Genomic DNA, 21,478 nt, shown 5'->3' on the forward strand with positions numbered 1-21,478 from the left:
TTTTGCCTTACACCAATAGACAACTTCCTCTTTTCTCAGACTGACAACATACCCACTATGCTGCTCTCCTGGTCTTTAGATTTGGATGTAGTTTTAGAGATTTACCATCTAAACTATGAGGCCCATGAAGATAGGAAGGGGTCTTATCTATCTCTGTGTACCAGGGACCAGGATAATGCCTGCCACATTGCTTAATGAAGAGTTCTTCAATAGGGACTTCCCTAGTAGTTGAATGGCTGGAACTCTGCCTTCCAATGCAGGGGGTACAGGTTCAATCCCTAGTCAGGGAGCTAGGATCCCTGAAGCTATGCTTCATAACCAAGCAACCAGAACATAAAACAGAAGCAATATGGTAACAAATTCACTTAAGACTTTGAAAAATGGTCCACATTAAAAAAAAAAATTTTTTTTTTAAGATTTCTTGAATAAATAAGCATGGCTGAATAGTAGCAAAGCAGTTCCCAACTTCCTGGACTCCCACAAGGGTGCCACAGTCCACACCCCTCAGTATGGAATAGTAGAAAAGGAGTGACCAAGATGTAGAGTGTCTAATGCTTTTCAGAAGGCACTGTAAAGAATAAAAATAGCTAATGCTTGGTAAAATGTAAGAGCAAAACAGAAACAACTTGCCCTGCTCAGCTGCTCCTGGTTTCGCCTCACTCTCTCTATCTCGGGCGTCATGCTCACCGGAGTTGCTCTGCCACACGGCTCTCTGTACCTGAGCTGGGAGACAAACGCAAGATGGTGTGGGGGTCCCAGAAGGAAGAGTGAGCTAACACACAGCAACTGGTGAAAAGAAACGCCACACAGCGCTCATTAGCTGACATCTTTGCTAGGATTTTACAGCGAAAGATGCTCAGCTAATAGATGTCATCATCACAGTGATCCTGGAACTAAGCTTTTCCTTGCCCAAATGTTTTGTATCATGCCCGGGGTTGTTAGTCTTCAAACTGTATCATTTTTTGGTGGCCTCTCTGAGTTTGATCCTATCAGTAATGATAAATGACCACTTCTGTGAGTTTGTGTCTTCACAGTACTAAAATGACATTACCAAATGACCATTTTATATTTACATTTAAAGATAAAAATTCTGGATTCATCACTAGAAAGAAGGGTTAGAAGGGTTATGCCAGTCCTATGCCTTCACCTCAGTGATTGGTTGTCACTATAAAAAGAAACCTGAACCTCCTTCTTCACCAAGTTCCAACATTGGAAGACCATGCACTGACCAGCATCGTGGAGATATTTCTTTTTTAAAAAAACATTTATTTATTTATTTGACTGCACCAGGTCTTAGTTGTTGCAAATGGAATCTTTAGTTTCATCAAGTATGAATTTAGTTTTCCGACCAGAGATGGAACCCTGGCCCCTTGCAGTGGGAAAGTGGAGCCTTAGCCACTGGACCACCAGGGAAGTCCCATCATGTAGATACTTCTGACCTACTGCCAGAATGGGGCATCAGAGTCCAACATTTGTGGTCAGCTTTCCCAGTAATTCCACAACATTCCAGGAAATAAAATGAGGATACAACACAGGGGGAGAGAAAGCATATCCACCAAATGAATTTCTGACAGGTAAAAGGAAAACTAGAGGTTAAAATTGCATTATGAAGAACTCCACAGGGACAGTCTTAATGACTTTTTGGAGCTTAAACTTAGTGTGAGGGAATTTTTTCTTTTTTTGCAGGACATCACAAGGCCTGCAGATAAAATGGACTTGAGATGTACACCCTCAGCAGTGCATGTGCAAGGGAACAGATATCTGATAAGCCTGGAAAATAAATGACAAAGGGTCAGGCTCTTGCCAGTGTGACTTCTTTCTCTGTACCATGGTATGCAGTCTGAGAGTTTAGGCAGATTCTGTGTCAGATAATTGCCTAAAGTGAGAAAAGGCCCAAAGTAATCTTTGTTGATGGCAGGATACAAAGAAAGATGACTCTGGGTAGCGTTCAGAGGAGAAACATTTGTTGAACAGCATCAGTGATGTAGAGAAATTGCTGCAGCCAATTTCTAGTGGATGTAAGTTTGGGGACATAAATTTGATATGGAGACACTTCATGTATTGCATTCATCCACTCACAAACAGGCTGAGTGTTTTACAGGCAATATCTCACTTAATGTTCTAGTCCCTGTTTTAAAGATGAGGAGAATGAGGCTTGGAGAGGTTGGTGGCTTATGAAGGATATACAGCAAATAGGGTCTGGAGCTAGGATCAAACCAACAGTCCAGAGCCCACATTGTTCTCCACTCCAGAGTTATTCAAACTTCAATCATGTATATACCACTTACCATATGCCATGCAAGGTATCACCTAAGCTGTGACTTCTAGTATTTTTTTTATTAAATTAACTCATTATTCTCAAATAGTTATTTTAAGGGGGTGTTATGTTTCCATGATAAATTGAAAACTAGTAAACTCTTATTTTATTTTTGGAGGATAATTGCTTTACAGGTTGTGCTGGTTTCTGCTCTGCAACAGTAGGTACCATCTATATGTAACATTCCCCTCCCTCTTGAGCCCCCTCCCAACCCTCACCCCACACGTCTAGCTCATCACTGAGCTGGGCTTCCTGTGTAACCCTTCTTTTACAAAAAGGGACATGTTATGGCAATCTCTAGGTCACACTGAGTGAAGCAAGTTGGAGGAAGACAACTATCATATGATATCACTTATAAGTGGAATCTAAAAAATGTCACCAATGAACCTATTTACAAAAGAGAAACAGAATCACAGATGTAGGAAACAAACTTATGGTCATCCCTCCCCCAAAGGTGGGGGAGGGATAAATTGAGAGCTTGCGATTGGCATATACATACTACTATATATAAAATATATACACATACTACCATATCTAAAATAGATAACTGATAGGTACCTACTGTATAGCACAGGGAACTCTACTCAATTCTCTGTAAGGACCTATATGGGGAAAGAATCTGAAGAAGACTGGATATATGTATAACTGATATACTTTGTTGTATAGCAGAAAGTAACACAACATTGTAAATCAACTTTACTCCTATAAACATTAATTTTTTTTAAAAAGGAACACATTAAAGCAATTTAACTCATAAGTCAAGGCCTGAGCATCAGCAGGCCATCTGAACCAGGGACATTGGCACTGCTGGCAGCTCCTCGGGGCCTGAATCATGCTTTCTCTCTCCACCATCTTTCTCCTGCCGTCTTCCACCCCAAGGATTCATCACACCGAACTTTCCCCTCTTTGAACAGATCTCAGATCATGAACACATTCAGTATGCACTGCCAGGAGGGCCCTTTCTCATGAAATCCATCCTAAACTTTTATTAATTCTTCAAGATCTAGCTCAAGTGATACTCTTTTTCCAAAAGTTTTCCTCTCTCTCACTGACATAGCCTTCCTTCTCTGCATTTCCCCAGCACTTTGAAAACAGAGTTATTATTTAACATTAAATGAGATATTGCATGTAAAGAACCCCAAAAAGGTAGTAAGCACTCAACAAATATTAATTATTTTAGAGCACTTATTGCACAATCTTTATTTATCCCCACAACTGTTTCTCCTAGAGACCTTGAGAATACACACAGCCTCTAACCTTAAGGTATATCTCACTCATCTTTGAATGCCCCCAAGAACAAGAACAGAGTAGGCATTCAACACCACATTCTTTAGTAAGCAAACGCACATGCTTGGTGCAATGCTAGCCCAACACAAAGATGTGTGAAATTATCTCCACCTTTCAGGAACTGGCTTTCCTACAATGGTATTCATTCTAATTCATTCTACTGTGCAAGCGTCATGCCCACAGAAAGCAATACTTAAAGAAATGTGATCACACATTGCTGATGTTCTTCTGGTTTTCTTTAACTCTCTTGAGTTCTGGTGGATCTGAAATGGCTGTTGCATGTTTCACCTCTTCTTTGTACTTTACCTGCATGATTTATTTTTAAAAAAATGTGAGTCTTATTCAACATAAGTTTTAAAAAATAGTTAAGAATTCTTCATTTTTAACTATTACATAGCCTATTTTTTAATTCCAACATTAATTTTCTTTCAATGAGAACACACATTTTTATTTCATCTGGGGCTTTCAGGATTCCTTTATCTTAAAGTACAAACAAACCCATATCTATTCACCTATCCATCACTGGAGAGGTTTTTTTTAACTAAAATAAGCATATACTGCTTATAAAAATAAATTTTATCATCAGGCAGATGCACCAAAAATTTTAGAAATTATCTTAATATAATAATTCATTATTTTTCTATAATAAAAGCAGTTTCTATTTATTATTTGTGTACTCACCATGTCTTTAAAGGCAAGAGTCAAACTGAGTTAGCTACTAAGTCTTGGAAACACTGCTTATCTGACTGAGAGTACACAAATAATCTAGAATAAGAAAAAAAATAAAAGAAGAGAAAGAGGAAGGTGGATAGAAGGAAATATACTACAAGCAGAGGCCACTGAGTGCTGATCACTACAGAAGGTCCAGTAGCAGAAAGTCAGGAAGTGTCTTGTTACACACAATCATGTTATGTAAAGTCAGCCTATATCCTGGCATTCACAACAGTCAAAAGCTCCTCCGTCAAGTCTACTTAGAGGAAAATCAACCAGATAAATGATAAAACCAGCACACAGTTACGCCCAGGACAAGCCCTTTAAACTTATACAATGATTAGTGATGCTATCATATTACATGGTATTTTAATATGTCTAAAATGCATGGAAGATTGGAATTGAGATAAAGGACACACACATATATATAAATATGGACACATCAGCTAGACTTCAGTGGCATATGTTGAAATTTAGCAAAGACTTAGATCTATGCAAAATACATTTTAGAAATCACTTGGTAATGTTTAAAATGATTAAGGCTGAAATTCATCCTGAGTCATGAAAAAACAATACCTAAATATCTTCGCTATCATCTATGTTTTAGCATCTATACATTTCACTTGTGATATGAGTAACACCGCCAATATTAGGCCAGATCCAAAACAGTTAAATCAAGAGTACACTGAGACAGTCTCCGAGTAACATTCCAAAATAGTTCTTAAGAGAGAAAGCTAATACTCAAAAGGCTCATCCTCTGGAGGTGGAAAATGTCGAGATCTTTAAATGTTAGAGAATACTATCTTGGTTTGACAGATCCTGCTAATCTTGAAAGGGCAACTTTCCATTTGAATACTAAGCAGGAGTTTATGGCCTAGGCTCATAGAGATACAGAACTAGGCGTTTATTGTTTGCTAGATGAGGCAGGGGGATGCCAGGAGAAGAAATGATAGACTGTGTGATTTTCCTAGGGTGAGATGCTAAACACAATTAAAGATGAACATTTTTGTTTTTCATACGACTCCAAACTAATCAAAATGGCACAGTCATTTCGCTGTAGGCAACAGAATTGTGCAGTACAGAACATTTATAACATTATACCCCAGTACATTGATGGGTACATTTCAAATGTTATCATTTGGAAGTGAAGGAAACAACCACTTTACATTTCTCAGCTGAACTAACTTCTCTACCAGACTCAGCGCTGCCTGACACAGACTCACCGCGGCGGGTCAGCACTGTCCCCGTCAGCTCCTCTTCCTTGCGCTTTCTGCAGGAAATCTGACTCCTTCACTGTACAGAGATTCTAGTGCACGTGCATTCTACAGTTTTTCTGTAAGTCCATTTTCTGTAAGTCTGTTTACTACAGCGCGACCTTACCTTTCCTACTCTGTCTCCACAAATGCCAGTGCACACATATCCTAGGATGCCAGGTAACCACTGGAGTTCCTGACAAAGGCGTTTAATCAAGGCAGTTCGACTTGGACGACTTAAAGAAACTCTGCCTCCGAGGGTGAAGGTCAAGAGAAAGGTCAGGGAAGGAGATGTAAGGAAAGAACCTTCAGCAAGAAACTAAATAGCAAGCTCCGCACATCCTCTATGTGGAACCTAAGGATGTGGAGGCCCAACAGTGAGGGACGTGGGCATCTGCTGATGTTGGTGTGAGTATGTGTAAATGACCATGTGTGTGTGCTGGGGGGGGACACCTGTGGCCACCAAGGGATGACTGTATAACAACTATTACCAAATACACCTGTTGGTAAGGGTAGCAATGATCCATTGTAATGTCAAGCACTGAGTGAAGAAGTTTTTAATCCAGAACATTAAACACCTCCTCTACCCTTCCCCCAAGTTCAAAGAGCACTGGGGAGGGGGGTGGTAAATTTATTTTACAAATTATAATGAAGGTGTGTGATTTTCTTTGCTGGAAGCTCAAAGAAGTAGAAGGTAAATGGGGCCTTTGAAACCTTCTCTTGAGCCACCAAATAAATGTTCTAGTGCCTTTAATCATTCTATCAGGATAAAATTTCTTTCCTCCAAGTTGTGAGGAGGTATTGAAAAGTATCCTTTCTCTGAAAAATGTAATATAGCTAAAATTCTGTTCAAAAGGATGAAAACTAATCCTAGATTTCATTACTGTACTATTAAAGTGATCTATCTCTTATGCACTATGATATATATATATCAAGATGAAATACTGCTTTAGGTTCAAGGGGAACAAGGCTACAGTTTCCTTCTGAAAGTTAGGTCTTTGATATTTGATGAAACAGTGTTTCAACAAAGCGAAGAAAAAAAGAAAAAGGCAGCTAGTTTTGTAAAGAACTAAAAACATTTATCTAGCTTGTGTTTGCTTTTGGAAAGGATAATTAATGCCATAGAGAACTTACTGAACTAATGTTCTGCTGATTTTTCTTCACTCGTTCAATCTCAGGAGTATCTTTTACTGCTGTGCCAGCTCCTACTTCTTTCTTATAAAATACCTTCATTATAAGAAAAGGAAAAGAATAACTAAGCTTATTAGAATTCAAGTCCTAGATTTGATTCTTACAAAGGAAAATTTCTCAGGTTTTAAAGTAATGTGAATACAGCTTCTATTTATGAGAACCAATGTTACATTAATCAATTAAATAATCCATCATGGAAAAAAATGCAGAACTTTGGTTTTGTATTCCACAGTCTCACAAGTAAACCTCTACTACCTGTTCTAGGGTATGCCTGGTACCTTACATGGCTGCAGATTACTTGCTCTAAGAATAGAAATTTTCTTCCTCAAATACAAACATATGTCACATGTGCAGCTGAGAAAAATTAAAGGATGTTATAAATATCCTTACTAAGCAGTTACCGTTTAATTCAAAAATAGCATGAAGTTTCAAGCAACTGCTCTTCTTCATGTCAGAGCAAAGACAGTCTTGTTCTCTTCAAAGAAAATATTAGCTTTACCATCAGCATGGACACTACGTCAGCCTGTTTTCCTTATCTTCCACTTATTCCTCAAACCTTCCCACATCTCTCCATCCCTACCAACACCTACCCCTTTCAACCACAAAGGAAAAGAAAAAACAAAGTGTCCTACAGAAAAACAGACTAATTATAAGGAAGTCACTCGAGGCCAGAACTACTCCCTCTCTTTTTAAATTAATTAATTTTTAAATTGGAGGATGATTTCTTTACAGTATTGTGATGGTTTCTGCCACACAGCAACATGAGTTGGCCATAGGTATACATATGACCCCTCCCTCTTGAACCCCCCTCCTACTTCCCTCCCTACACTCTCCCTCTAGGTGGTCACAGAGCACCAACTTTGGGTTCACTCTCCTGATATTTGTTAACCAGTAGGTCCCAGTGAGGGTCAGGAGAGCAGGACATATGAGATGTTCCCCTGCAAAAGCTAGAAATCTGGAATCACAGGTGGTAAGGGCCACACAACTCTTCTCCCTCATCCTCTCTTCCAGCAAGATTTCTACATCTCTTGGCACAGGCCTGCCTCTAGAGGTACCCTGAACAGCATACTTGCAGAGTTAAGAGTTTTCCAATTTATTAGAAAGTAGAAAATATTCCAGAAATTTTCAGAAATAATAATATTTATATTTTTAATAACATTTGCTTAACCACTAAGTTAATTCTACATTAAAATACTGGCTGTACCATCAATTTTTCTTTTAGAATTCAAGTTCATATAACCCACTTATTACATGGGCTATTACATATAAGCCCACTATCTTAATCAATGGTGCTGATAAAATTCCTATTCCTCAGAACAAAAATATGAAAGTTTAGGAATTGATTGTTGTTCTTTAGTCGCTGCTGCTGCTAAGTCACTTCAGTCGTGTCCGACTCTGTGCAACCCCATAGACGGCAGCCCACCAGGCTCCCCCATCCCTGGGATTCTCCAGGCAAGAACACTGGAGTGGGTTGCCATTTCCTTCTCCAATGCATGAAAGTGAAAAGTAAAAGTGAAGTCGCTCAGTCATGTCCAACTCTTAGCGACCCCATGGACCGCAGCCCACCAGGCTCCTCTGTCCATGGGATTTTCCAGGCAAGAGTACTGGAGTGGGTTGCCATTTCCTTCTCCAGGGGATTTTCCTGACCCAAGGACTGAACCCACATCTCCTGAATTGGCAGGCTGGTTCTTTACCACTGAGCCACCAGGGAAGCCCTTAGGAATTGGTTATAACCTAGTAAGTCCCTAGATATATTATCAATGCAATTAATCAATGACCAGGAAGGCCATCACTTCATATGACTATTTTTATCTTCAAAGTAAAATATGTGTGTAAGATCTCTTTCCTGAATGAAATTTTAAAATTCAGTTAAAAGTAGCTGTTGCTTGTACCTAAAAAGGAAATTTGAATCTGTAATTCTAAAATAATCATGATCAAGTATAAGTTGTAAGAACATTTGGTATTCTTATGATTTTAAAGAAGGAAAGATATGCATTTGACTGAAAATTGAAGCAAGGCAGCAAAAAAATCAGACTGAGGAACAAAAGCCCCCTTTCAAAACATCATTTCAAGGTGACAACTGGAAAGAGACAATGGCTACTCACCGCACTAATGTTTTGTTGAGTTGTCTTAATTCTCTGAATTTCAGGAGTATCTGCCACAGTAGAATAGCTAGAAAGCATCTTCTCTGCCTCATCTTTATACTTTTTCTAAAAATATAAAGTGAATGTGAATCTAAAACTCTGTGTGCCATATTCAAGACAGACAGAGACAAAGAGAAAATGGTACTGCTTTTTCCAACTCTGCTATACCTGAAAGTGAAAGTCGCTCAGTTGTGTCTGACTCTTTGTGACCCCATGGACTATACAGTCCATGGAATTCTCCAGGCCAGAACATTGGAGTGGGTAGCCTTTCCCTTCTCCAGAGCATCTTCCCAGCCCAGGGATCGAACCCAGGTCTCCCGCATTGCAGGCGGATTCTTTACCAGCTGAGCCACCCGGGAAGCCCACATAGCTTAGGATTCAAACCAGGTCTTGATGTGTTTGTGTGTGTGCTCAGCCTCTCAGTCTTGTCAAACTCTATGATGTATTTATGGAACAGTAAAAATAAACAGCATATGCAAACAGAGTAAGCAAACAGTCTAGGAAAACACATTCACCTTCTCTCAGGCAATGGTTCCCACCCAAAACTATTCAAACACTCTGGGACGGCCTGACCTCTATGGAAGTCCTAAGCCTAGAAGCTACTCTCTCATGAGAAGTTCCAGTTCCTGTTCAAAATAGCCCTTATAACTCCTACCAGTAACCTGACTCTCTTTGCTTACTTGTCTTCATGCTTCTAGATTTATTCTTGGCTTCCTACTTCAGATAAAGATACACTTGACTAAGGAAAAGGTACTAGTATTTGTACTAGAGATAAAAATATCAATTTTCCTTTTGCTACTAAATGTACTATTATGAGCTCAGATATATCCTAGGCAATACCTTCTACTAGGGCCAGCATTTACATAGTAGTTCAGTTCAGTCGCTCAGCTGGGTCCAACTCTTTGCAACCCCATGGACTGCAGCACACCAGGCATCCCTATCACCAACTCTCAGAGTTTACTCAAACTCCTGTCTATTGAGTTGGTGATGCCATCCAATCATCTCGTCCTCTGCTGTCCCCTTCTCCTCCCGCCTTCAATCTTTCCTAGCATCAGGGTTTTTTCCAGTGAGTCAGCTCTTCACATCAGGTGGCCAAAATACTGGAGTTTCAGCTCCAACATCAGTCCTTCCAAAGAATATTCAGGACTGATTTCCTTTAGGATGGACTGGTTGGATCTCCTTGCAGTACAAGGGACTCTCAAGAGTCTTCTCCAACACCACAGTTCAAAAGCATCAATTCTTCAATGCTCAGCTTTCTTTATAGTCCAACTATCACATCCATACTAGAAAAACCATAGCATTGACTAGACGGATCTTTGTTGACAAACTAATGTCTTTGCTTTTTAATATACTGTCAAGGTTGGTCATAACTTTCCTTCCAAGGAGTAAGTGTCTTTTAATTTCAAGGCTGCAGTCACCATCTGCAGTGATTTTGGAGCCCCCCAAAATAAAGTCTGTCACTGTTTCCACTGTTTCCCCATCTATTTCCCATGAAATGATGGGACCAGATGCCATGACCTTAGTTTTCTGAATGTTGAGCTTTAAGCCAACTTTTTTACTCTCCTCTTTCACTTTCACCAAGAGGCTCTTTACTTCTTCACTTTCTGCCATAAGGGTGGTGTCATCTGCATATTTGAGGTTACTGATATTTCTCCTGGCAATCTTGATTCCAGCTTGTGCTCCATCCAGCCTGACATTTCTCATGATGTACTCTGCATATAAGTTAAATAAGCAGGGTGACAATATACAGCCTTGACATACTCCTTTCCCGATTTGGAACCAGTCTGTTGTTCCATGTCCAGTTCTAACTGTTGCTTCTTGACCTGCATACAGATTTCTCAGGAGGCAGGTCAGGTGTGGTCTGGTATTCCAGCTTCAGCTCGCACCAGAGGTGAGGGGTGGGGGAGTGCAGGGGCTCAGCGGTTTTGGGTTCCAAAACTTGGGGAAGCCATGGTGGGCCGAGGGCAGGCAGTGTTGTGGGGTCCTAGGGTTGGGCTGGGGAACAGAGTGTCTGGAGGCCAAAGCGGAGGGACAGGCTCCAGCCTGCAAGGCTGCACCCTTTGTAGCTCTTGGCCCCACACCTAAGCCTCCAGCCCTTTCCTTTGTGAAATACAATCCTGGAGCTCCTGGGAGGCTTGGGGCTGCCTAAGACCTGAGGGCAGGGCAAGAAGGGCTTTCCAGCAGTGGAGAAACAGGAAAGCAACTCCAGCAGTGGAGTAAAAAGGAAGCGGTGCCAATGAAGGCCCCATCGAGTCCCAGGAGAAGTTCCCAGCCCCAGCCTTTGGACAGCAGGACAGGGAAGGCAAGGCAACAAGGTTCGAGTCCAGAATGGCAACCTGCTGAATGATAGATACCTCCTAGAAGATCAGAGAAAGATAATCCTACAAGCAGGTATTATTATTATCCACTCTTGGGAAAACTGAGGCACTAGCGAAGTGTCAGAACAAGGATTTAAACCCAGCCACTCTGGGTCCAAAGTCAGTGAAGGTAACTGCATGGTATACTGCTGCTTGTTAGGGAAGGACAGTATTGTTCACAGTGAGATGCACCACAGCATCACTAAACCCTTTTAAGCATCTCCTTGTATCTCAAATAACTAAAGTTCTTTAAAATCAGATGTACCCTCATATCACACTCAAAAAATCAACACTGTTAAATTAAAGCAGGAATTCTAACAACTCAGGCACCACTTCCTATGGGAAGGGTTTACTCTTGTTATCTTTACTTTCTAGTAGGACATATAATTTGTCATATTATATATGCACGATTATTTGATAATTAGATTACTCAGTAGTTCCCCAAAGGCAAAAATCCATGTCTACTTTTGCAGGTAAAGGGTGCTCAAGAAGTATCTGCTGAATGCATGAATGAGTTTGCCAACTTTTCTCCACCGAATCAAATGGCAATATGCCCGTTTTAAGAATTTATGATTTTTAGTTTAGCTGATATAACTAGTGTCAACTTCTCCAAGTTCGTGTGCCATCATGAGACACTGAGGACAGATGAACACACTTCAGGACATCCCAACTGCTCTGTCACTGAAGAAGGCTGAGAAGCAGGCAGCTCCTTTGATAAATGCTTAATTCTGGCATCACGATACCCTTGAAATGGAGCAGGTCCCCCATGGGGACCCCATGGGAGAGACTCCACTCCCCCATTACCCCCAAATCCTGCCTCTTGTCTACAGAAAAACTTTAAAGAATAAATTTAATCAGAGAATTTAGAAATATGGAAACAAAGGAAAGCAATGAAACAAGACCAAATAAAATGTAGTCATTAAACAAAGTCAAGGACCTTTAGTTCTTCCTCAAGAGCTATAGAGAATATCTTCAGCCATATCCTTTGACCTGTTTTGTAAATGCTGAAACCTCCACCAGGTGGAAGAAGTTAAAACTACATGATGAAACAGACTATAGCCATGACATAAGCTGCCACAATTTTGACAAATGGACTCAAGGAAATGGGAACAAACCAGTCTTGGAACTGAAGATTAACTGCACTTAAAACAATCAAGATGACACTGACCAGACCACCACGTGATCAATTTCAAAACGACTGTCAGAACTGACTCTTCTTCTCTGCTCACAGCCCCCCTCCCTTTGCCTCAGTTCAGTTGCTCAGTCGTGTCCGACTCTTTGCAACCCCATGGACTGCAGCACGCCAGGCTTCCCTGTCCATCACCAACTCCCTTTGCCTATACACCCCGAAAGTTCCCCTTTAAAAACTCCTGCCCCTGATAGCAGGGGACAGCTGGTTCTTTGGAACATGAGTCCACCTTCTCCCCAGGATTGCTGACCTCCTCAGTAAAGCGATCTTTCCTTTTACTCACCACTTGTCTCTCAATACTGAATCCTTGCATGACTAGCCCCTAAACCTGAGTTCTGTGACACTCGCATTTTTGAACCAGTGGATGTTTCAATTCCTTGCTTGTTAGTCAGAATTTTGACAAATTTGGTCAAATTTTGTTAAAAATTATTGCAACATAAACCCCATTAGCCAAATTCAATTTCTTCATTGCCTTTTTTTTATCATTCCCCTATACTACTTTTCCATTGGGATTCATTCTTTTTATATCAAATATTAAAGCAAATAAATTATTCACTAATGAATAACTTTGCCCAAATCAGATTTTATCAATAACTTTTTTCTTCCATTATATACTTTCTTTTGTGGTCATTATTTCTCTTACATCCAGTTTTCTGGCAGATTTGTCACAGATATACTTGGCAAATAAATTTTATCAACAAAACTTAGATCTTACGTTAAATTTTGGTTAATCTTCAATTTCACCTTATACCTTGGTACAGTTTAACTTATTCTTAGTTTAAGTTGTTTATTTAAATTAAAATATGCATGATGAAGTAGATAAAAGAAAATTCTTTGTATGTTTTTGCAGGATAAGCATTAGAGCCAAGTTCACAATGGAATAAAAAAATGGAAATAAAAAGGTCAAAACAAGACTCTGTTTTGGACTCAAAACAGAGGGACCTAATAGGGGTGCTCTGATGCTCAATAATGTTTGTTGAGCTGAATCTACAGCAGTTGTCTCTTTCATTATTGAGATAATCAAGTTTGGTCAGTGGTTACTTTATAATAGACTGCATTGAATTTGAATAGAAAGCCCTCAAAAAGACACAAATCATAGAGACACACAGAGCAGAAGGTGATGGAATATTAGAATATATTATCCTGAGCATCTTCATTCTCTACCAACCTGGCTATAGATTTCAGATGCCCTCTTGGCTCGAAGCATATCTGGGATATCCATGCTCACGTGCATTCCTTTCCCTTTAATTTCATTTTCTAAGTCTTTCTTATATTCTTTCTAAAAGAACAGAAAACAATCTTCAGAGCTTTGCATGGCCTTCCATAGCAATGCAGACATTTACACGTTTGAATCTCAATGTCACACATGTGGAAACACCATTTATATCTCTTCTGTATACAATTTGATGTGTTTGTTTTAAACTTTGTCCCATTAGTTTCTTACCTGGCTGGCCATTTCAGATGCTTTCTTGGCTCTCTGGATATCAAGAGTGTCTGTGCTCACCTGCATGCCTTTCCCTCTAATTTCAGTCTCCAGATCTCTTTTATAATCTTTCTGCAGAAAATAAAACCTGAAATTAGGGCCTTATAATAATTTGAAAATCTGCGTTGAAAAACTTGATGTCATTTTTGATGTCAAGATCATGGCTTTTAGAAATAAACTGGACCTAAATTCACTTCTTTTTTTCTAGGAAATGACAAAGACTTAATTTGTGGCAGAACACAACTTGGAGTGACCACAAAGACTCAGGCAACTTTTTTTCTACTAACCTGACTTAAGAAAGGAAACAGAGGGAGGTGAAGGAAAATATTTTATATTTCAATAAATTGATAAAATATTGGTTAATATATAATTCAATGAATATCAATAAAATGTGAGTGTAAAAATGTCACATCTCATAAGTTTTCATTTCTCTTGAGTATATAACCTAGAAGTGAAATTGCTGGGTCATATGGTAACTCTGTTTAGCCTTCTGAGGAACTGCCAAACTGTTTTCCAAAGTGAGTATTCCGTCTTACAATCCTAACAACAATACATAAGAAGGGTTCCAACTTCTCTACAACTTCACTAACACTTGTTATAATCTGTGTTTTTTTTTATCCTGGCCTTTTAGTGGGTGTGAAGTAATACATCTCTATGGCTTTCTTTTGCATTTCACTGATGGTAATGATGCTGAGCATCCTTTCATGTGCTTTGGTATGGCCATTGGTATATTCTTTTCATCTTTACTGGCAGAAGCCCCAATTCATATTAAATAGACTATACTAAAGTATAATTACATCTCTCATGGAAGATAATATATATGTAACTTTATAATACATGTGTTACATTGCTACTGACTAGTTGACAAAATGTTATACTTTGAAAACATTTAATTAAATATGTATTGATTTTTAAACATTGTTGTATCTCATTCTGTAGTGAATAATTGCTGGTTGCCTCCTGGAATCTCACTCCTGTTTTTCCTTCATTAGCTCCTTGATTTGTCACTGGGCAACTCGCTGCTTCCTGTTCTAAGCCCTCCAACTTGGCTGAGACTGGCCCCAGTGCAAGGACTCTACTGGGCTGAAGAAAATCGTTATACCCCACCCCTGGCCCTTCACGATTGGTACATTTAAGAAAAGGAATGTTTCGCTTTCCACACAATATCTCAAGAGACTTTTCTTTCCTTCTGGACATGAATGGAGAAGTTTGCAGCCCTGGGAGCTGCCATGCGCCTCCTTGCAAATGGGAGAAGAAAGCCTGCCTGAGAAGAGGAAGTCAGAAACTAAAACAGAATCACACTGTGTAAGTCCTAGACTAAGCCATGGCCAAGAATTCCTCTACTGGTGGGTTACAAGAACAATAAAAATTATCTGCTTTTTTGAGCTGGGTTATCTGTTACCTATAAAATGTCATGATTACACACACACAACTGTCTTAAGATACTCCTGTCACATTTTAAAGTTACTGATTATTCTTATTCCTATAAATGAGCATTTTTCTGTATGTATGTTATTCTTCAATGAAAATTATATTAAAAGGCAACTACTGACTATATCCTATTAAATTTCTTCAAAAACAATTATTTCCTATTATGCTGACATACTCAAGATTTGTGATTCCACACTATAAAGTAAATTTTGCTTTGCTTATTTGTGATGTTGTAAATTTAGAGAAGTCGTAAACAAAAATTTCAATCTAGAGAAATGCTATTTACTATCTACCCATAAGTCTGCTACCCATAAATCTGCCTATTTTCACTGACTTACAGTCTCAGTTTCACTTTCCTGAAGTGAAATAATAATAAAGTTAAACACTCAAGTAAAAATGTTTAACTTTCAAACTAACAATATTGAATTATCACTATGCCTATAAAAAGCTCTGTTTTTAGCTAAGACCCCAAAGCAAAACACTTCATTTGAAAGACAATATATGTAGAAACTGAGGTATTGATCATAGATTACCACCAAAATTCTATGGTAGAAATATGTCATTTAATATTTCCAGTATGAATTTCCAAATCTAAAAGCATTCAAAAGCACATAAATAGACTACATGGACTCTAGTCACATCAGCTAATATTGATGCATAATAAAATACCTTACAACTTAGAAAAACTTAAAAGAAAAACATGATGACATCTATGTTCCAAGAGCCTGAGTCAGATTTGTTAATGAAAGTCACATGGTCAAGCCCACTGGTACCAGGAAAGTTGAACTGTGAGAGGTCATCTGTGTAACAATATAGCACATTCACTTTACTTGAAAAAACAAACGCTGAACTATATAGCAAAGTCCTGAAGTCTGGTTGAAAAGGACTTGAGAACCTGTCATTGGAGCAAAATGCAACATAGCTATAATTACATGCAAATGAGACTCTGGATGGCAAAGACACAGCATCACCAGAATTGGCCTGGGCCATAGTACAGCTGACTCTTCAAGGCCTGTTCTTCCTGTGGGTTCTCAATAACCAAAATGCACCATTTTCCTAGTGAGTCTGAGTCTTGAAAAACATGGGTTTGAACTGTGCAGCTTCACTTTATGGTTATATTTTTCAATAGTAACTACCACAGCACTACATGGTCTGTGGTTGTTTCAACCTGTGGGTGTGGAGAAACCATGGATATACTGAGCAGACCGCAAATTATACGGGAATTAATGTCCTGTGTTGTTCAAGTGTCAACTAAATACAGTCCCGAAGTATACAGAGACATCTCAATCAGTCTATCTCTGAATAAACTAATGTATTACCATTCTAAGGAAACATGCAACACTCCAACTTGTCATAAAAGGAATAGGTCATAGAAGATTCTTAGGTAAAAGTGTGAAATGCAAAATTTCTGTTCTTTCCACATTATTTTCTCCAGAGAAAGTACACTTTCTTTTGGCTTCAAGTTCAGTCCCATGAAGATGGTTTTGAAGACTCTTCTCCAGCTCCAAATTCCCCATCCCGCCCCCATAGTCCAATCCAGGACTTTGAAAGAATACTGGATATTGCACTGTCTTCATAATAACAAAAATAACAGAAAATATAAGTAGTGATTTGATAGTTGCTAGATAGTCAGTTACTCAGAAGCCCAAGGAGGCCACCATAAGGAAGTACTAATAAATTTAATAAAGGAAGGACAAGAAAGAGCCAGCCATGCAAAGACAAGGGGAAGGAGTTTCAGGAAGAAACAGAGCTATACAGAGACCATAAAACTTGTGGAGGTGCAGCCAGCCTGGAGCCTTGAAGGCTAGAATACAATGAGCAAGGGAAGAAGGGAACAGTGGTTTGAGAACGAGCGGGAGGGGGCGTATGGCACCACACCAGAGCAAGGAGTACGGTGCCCACACTGCAGCGACTGGAAACCACTGGAGGGTTTTCAGTGGGAGAAATCAGAACACTTAACTCTTCAAGGATTGTTCTGGCTTCTGGGTAGAGAATGAGGTCAACGTTGGAAGCAGAATCTTGTTTAGGAAGCTACTGCAATGATCCAGGAGATAGAGATGGTGGCTTGGACAAAAGTGGGGAGAGGTAGATGGACCTAGGAAATCATTATGGTTGTGGAGTCAATAAAACTTGCTGACAAGAGGAATCAAAGTAACTTCTGGGATTTCACTGATACCACTTGTAAAGGTAGGGGTGAAAGAAGGAAGCAGATCCAAGGAAAAAAATGAGGATTTTCAGTATGTTATGTAAAGTCCCTATTATAATATATTTAAGTGTCATTGACATGTGGTAATGCCTATAGGACTTTAAAGGCAAATGGTTGCATATTTATATCCATGTTACAGAACACAGTTTTTCTATAACAACGAGGTAGAATTACATGAAGTAACATGGAAAAGAACATATTAAGAAGAGGTGGCAAGAATACACAGAAGAACTATACCAAAAAAATCTTCACAACCCAGATAATCACAACAGTGTGATCACTCACCTAGAGCCAGACATCCTGGAATGCAAAGTCAAGGGGGCCTTAGGAAGTATCACTACAGAAAAAGCTAATGGAGGTGATGGAATTCCAGTTGAGCTATTTCAAATCCTGAAAGATGATGCTGTGAATGTGCTGCACTCAATATGCCAGCAAATTTGGAAAACTCAGCAGTGGCCACAGGACTGCAAAAGGTCAGTTTTCATTCCAATCCCTAAGAAAGACAATCCCAAAGAATGCTCAAAGTACTGCACAATTGAACTCATCTCACACGCTAGTAAAGTAATGCTCAAAATTCTCCAAGCCAGGCTTCAACAGTATATGAACCATGAACTTCCAGATGCTCAAGCTGGATTTAGAAAAGGCAGAGGAACCAGAGATCAAATTGCTAACATCCGCTGGATCACTGAAAAAGCAAGAGAGTTCCAGAAAAACATCTACTTCTGTTTTACTGACTATGCCAAAGCCTTTGACTGTGTGGATCACAATAAACTGTGGAAAATTCTGAAGGAAGTGGGAATACCAGACCACCTGACCTGCCTCTTGAGAAATCTGTATGCAGGTCAGGAAGCAACAGCTAGAACTGGACATGGAACAACAGACTGGTTCCAAATAGGAAAAGGAGTATGTCAAGGCTGTATATTGTCATGCTGTTTATTTAACTTATATGCAGAGTACATCATGAGAAACGCTGGGCTGGATAAAGCCCAAGCTGGAATCAAGATTGCCGGGAGAAATATCAAAAACCTCAGATATGCAGATGCACCACCCTATGGCAGAAAGTGAACAAGAACTAAAGAGCCTCTTCATGACAGTGAAAGAGGAGACTGAAAAAGTTGTCTTAAAACTCAACATTCAGAAAACTAAGGTCATGGCATCTGGTCCCATCACTTCATGGGAAATAGATGGGGAAACAGTGGAAACAGTGACAGACTTTATTTTGGGGGGCTTCAAAATCACTGCAGATGGTGACTGCAGCCATGAAATTAAAAGACACTTGCTCCTTGGAAGAAAAGTTATGACCAACCTAGACTATATTAAAAAGCAGAGACATTACTTTGCCAACAAAGGTCCGTCTAGTCAAAGCTATGGTTTTTCCAGTGGTCATGTATGGATGTGAGAGTTGGACTGTAAAGAAAACTGAGCACTGAAGAATTGATGCTTTTGAACTTTGGTGCTGGAGAAGACTCTTGAGAGTCCCTTGTACTGTAAGGAGATCCAACCAGTCCATCCTAAAGGAAATCAGTCCTGAATATTCTTTGGAAGGACTGATGTTGGAGCTGAAACTCCAATACTTTGGCCACCTGATGCGAAGAGCTGACTCACTGGAAAAGACCCTGATGCTGGGAAAGATTAAAGGCAGGAGGAGAAAGGGATGACAGAGGATGAGATGGTTAGATGGTATCACCGACTAAATGGACAAAAGTTTGAGTAAACTCTGGGAGTTGGTGATGGACAGGGAGGCCTGGCATGCTGCAGTCCATGGGGTTGCAAAGAGTCGGACACGACTGAGTAACTGATCTGAACTGAACTGAACTGAACATGGAAAAGAGTCCATAATATTCAGTGAGAAAAGCAAGCCCAAAGTACATCATATTTATTTAAGGTTTTTTTCAGTTCCTTATGCACAAATGCATAGTTATCTATATACACAGAAAAACAGATCTGGAAGACTCTACAGAAAATTCCTAACAATGGCTATCTCTCAGGAGGATGACAGAATTAGGGGTAGAATTAGGGGCAGAAGGTTTTGAAGTCTCTGCTCAGCATGCATCCTCCCACCCCACTCCCACCATTTCTAAATGGAATCCCTTTTGGTCAAGAATTCTAGGCCATCCCTAGTTTCTGTATCTGAAACAAAGTTATCACCATTCCATTCCCCTGGCCAGTATCTAACCCTGGGGATGGAGGCAGATCTCAGCACAGCAGTAACTCCCCTGGTAGTTATTCAGCTACTTCTCAGCCTCCAGATTCCCTGAGTGGGAGTCAGTCCTAAGGCAGCTCTGCCGAAATGCAAATGTCACATCATAGCTCTCAGAGTAGTGCGACTGGAGCCTCAACCCCAGCCAGCCTTGAGGTATGGGAGCTGCACCCCTTAGCCTGCACCCCAACTTTCACTTTACACGTGTTTCTTTTAAATCATCTCTTCCCAAACACTCTCTGCTCCAGTGGCCCTTCTATATTTTCAAAATTTCTGAGGGAGTTCAAGAGATGTAGAACTGATTCTGGGCTATTTCATTCGAAAAATACATGTAAGATCTGATTCCTACAACTTTGTTATTTTATATCTATCACTTCATAGCATCTAAGACAAAACTTCAATATCCTGTCGTTCATGTATTACATGAAGAAGAAATGGTTTTAGATGAAAGAACTTCAACACAAAATGCTGATTCTACAGAAATTTCAGACACACTGTTGAGGTCAACAGAGCATATTTTGAGAACACGTAACCAAACAAACAAAAATAGCATCACTGTCATGTTACAATCTCAATGTGTGATTTTCAAGTTCTGCTCACATAGCTGGAAATGAAATGTGCCAAGCAGCACATGATCCATCCTCAAAAAAAAAAAAAAAATGGTATGAAGATATTAATCATACAGTAAAATTAACATGAAACTTGTATTAGGGGATAAAGTTTAAAAGTGTATTCGTGTCTGTGTCTGTGTGTTCTATTAAAACGCCCTTCTCCAAGTTTTCTTCGACATATTAAAGTTAATGAGCAAAGCAGAAACTGTGAATTTTCCCAGTAAGCATGATGATTGTGAATGGTTTCCGTTTCAAACTGTTAAACTAGTCACAGAAAGCTTTGAAAAAGTCCATGTATTAATCAGTTTGTTATTATGATTTGTTAAGTTCCAAAACAGGAGCCTCCAGGTCTACGTCACTCGCTCTCAATACTCACCTCACTCGCTATCTCGGAAGCTCTTTTGGCATGCTGAATTCCAAGGGTGTCAGTGCCAACTAGCATTCCCTTCCCTTTAATTTCTGATTCCAGGTCTTTCTTGTATTCTTTCTATTAAAAAAGCAACATTTTGCAATACTCAGACACTGAGAGGACAAAGACATATCTGTATTCAATGATACCAAAAATAGCTAAACATGTCTTTCTTTTTTTTAAAAGAAGAAAACAGAGCTTACTTTGTACTATGAACGATCATCTAGACCTAAATTTTCTGAACTGCTTAGAACTATACTCACTATCCTCACTGAAGAAGAGTATATACACTCTCAAGATTTTTGCTATATAAAGGCAATTGCCAGGTGACAATCTTCAGTGACAACTGTCTTGGGGCCAGAAGGATCGGAAGGCAAGTTTAATTGAGTGGATGTTTTAGAAAGAAGACTGACTTTGTGGTCAGAGCACTCGTGGCCACGTGTGTGATACTGGAACTGTTTCTTCACATTTCTGGTTTACTCATCTGCAAAATGAGGATTATAGTTCCTCTGTGCAGGATCACTGTGAGGATCGCTGAGACTGCAAGTAGCCTACTGCCCAGAACAGAGTGCGTTTTCAGTAATTGAGAGCTTTTTTCCAGTTTTTTACTCCTAAATCCACATGCTAAGGCCTGGTTTATTGGTGCTCCTGGCACTGTCTTGCCATCAACTCTCTTTGGATGAACTCTG

General features: G+C 39.6%; 1 protein-coding gene across 11 annotated transcripts in view; it reads right to left on the minus strand.

Moving 5' to 3' along the window:
- The window catches only part of NEBL (nebulette), a 380,361-nt gene that overhangs the window by 37,023 nt on the left and 321,860 nt on the right, over positions 1-21,478 (minus strand). For 5 of the 11 annotated variants that reach the window (XM_043478746.1, XM_043478739.1, XM_043478736.1 and 2 more), the window contains 7 exons: positions 20,757-20,867; positions 13,894-14,004; positions 13,618-13,728; positions 8,865-8,969; positions 6,703-6,795; positions 3,818-3,910; positions 631-723 (listed from right to left, as the gene is read on the minus strand). The exons of 2 other annotated variants lie outside the window; for them this stretch is intronic. In XM_043478746.1, the coding sequence (XP_043334681.1) occupies positions 631-723; positions 3,818-3,910; positions 6,703-6,795; positions 8,865-8,969; positions 13,618-13,728; positions 13,894-14,004; positions 20,757-20,867 (717 nt within the window). The remainder of the gene's footprint in view (positions 1-630; positions 724-3,817; positions 3,911-6,702; positions 6,796-8,864; positions 8,970-13,617; positions 13,729-13,893; positions 14,005-20,756; positions 20,868-21,478) is intronic. 4 more of the 11 variants (XM_043478738.1, XM_043478742.1, XM_043478741.1 and 1 more) reach the window with 4 other exon arrangements.

This window comes from Cervus canadensis, chromosome 10 (genome assembly GCF_019320065.1).
Source record: "Cervus canadensis isolate Bull #8, Minnesota chromosome 10, ASM1932006v1, whole genome shotgun sequence".
NCBI lineage: Eukaryota > Metazoa > Chordata > Mammalia > Artiodactyla > Cervidae > Cervus > Cervus canadensis.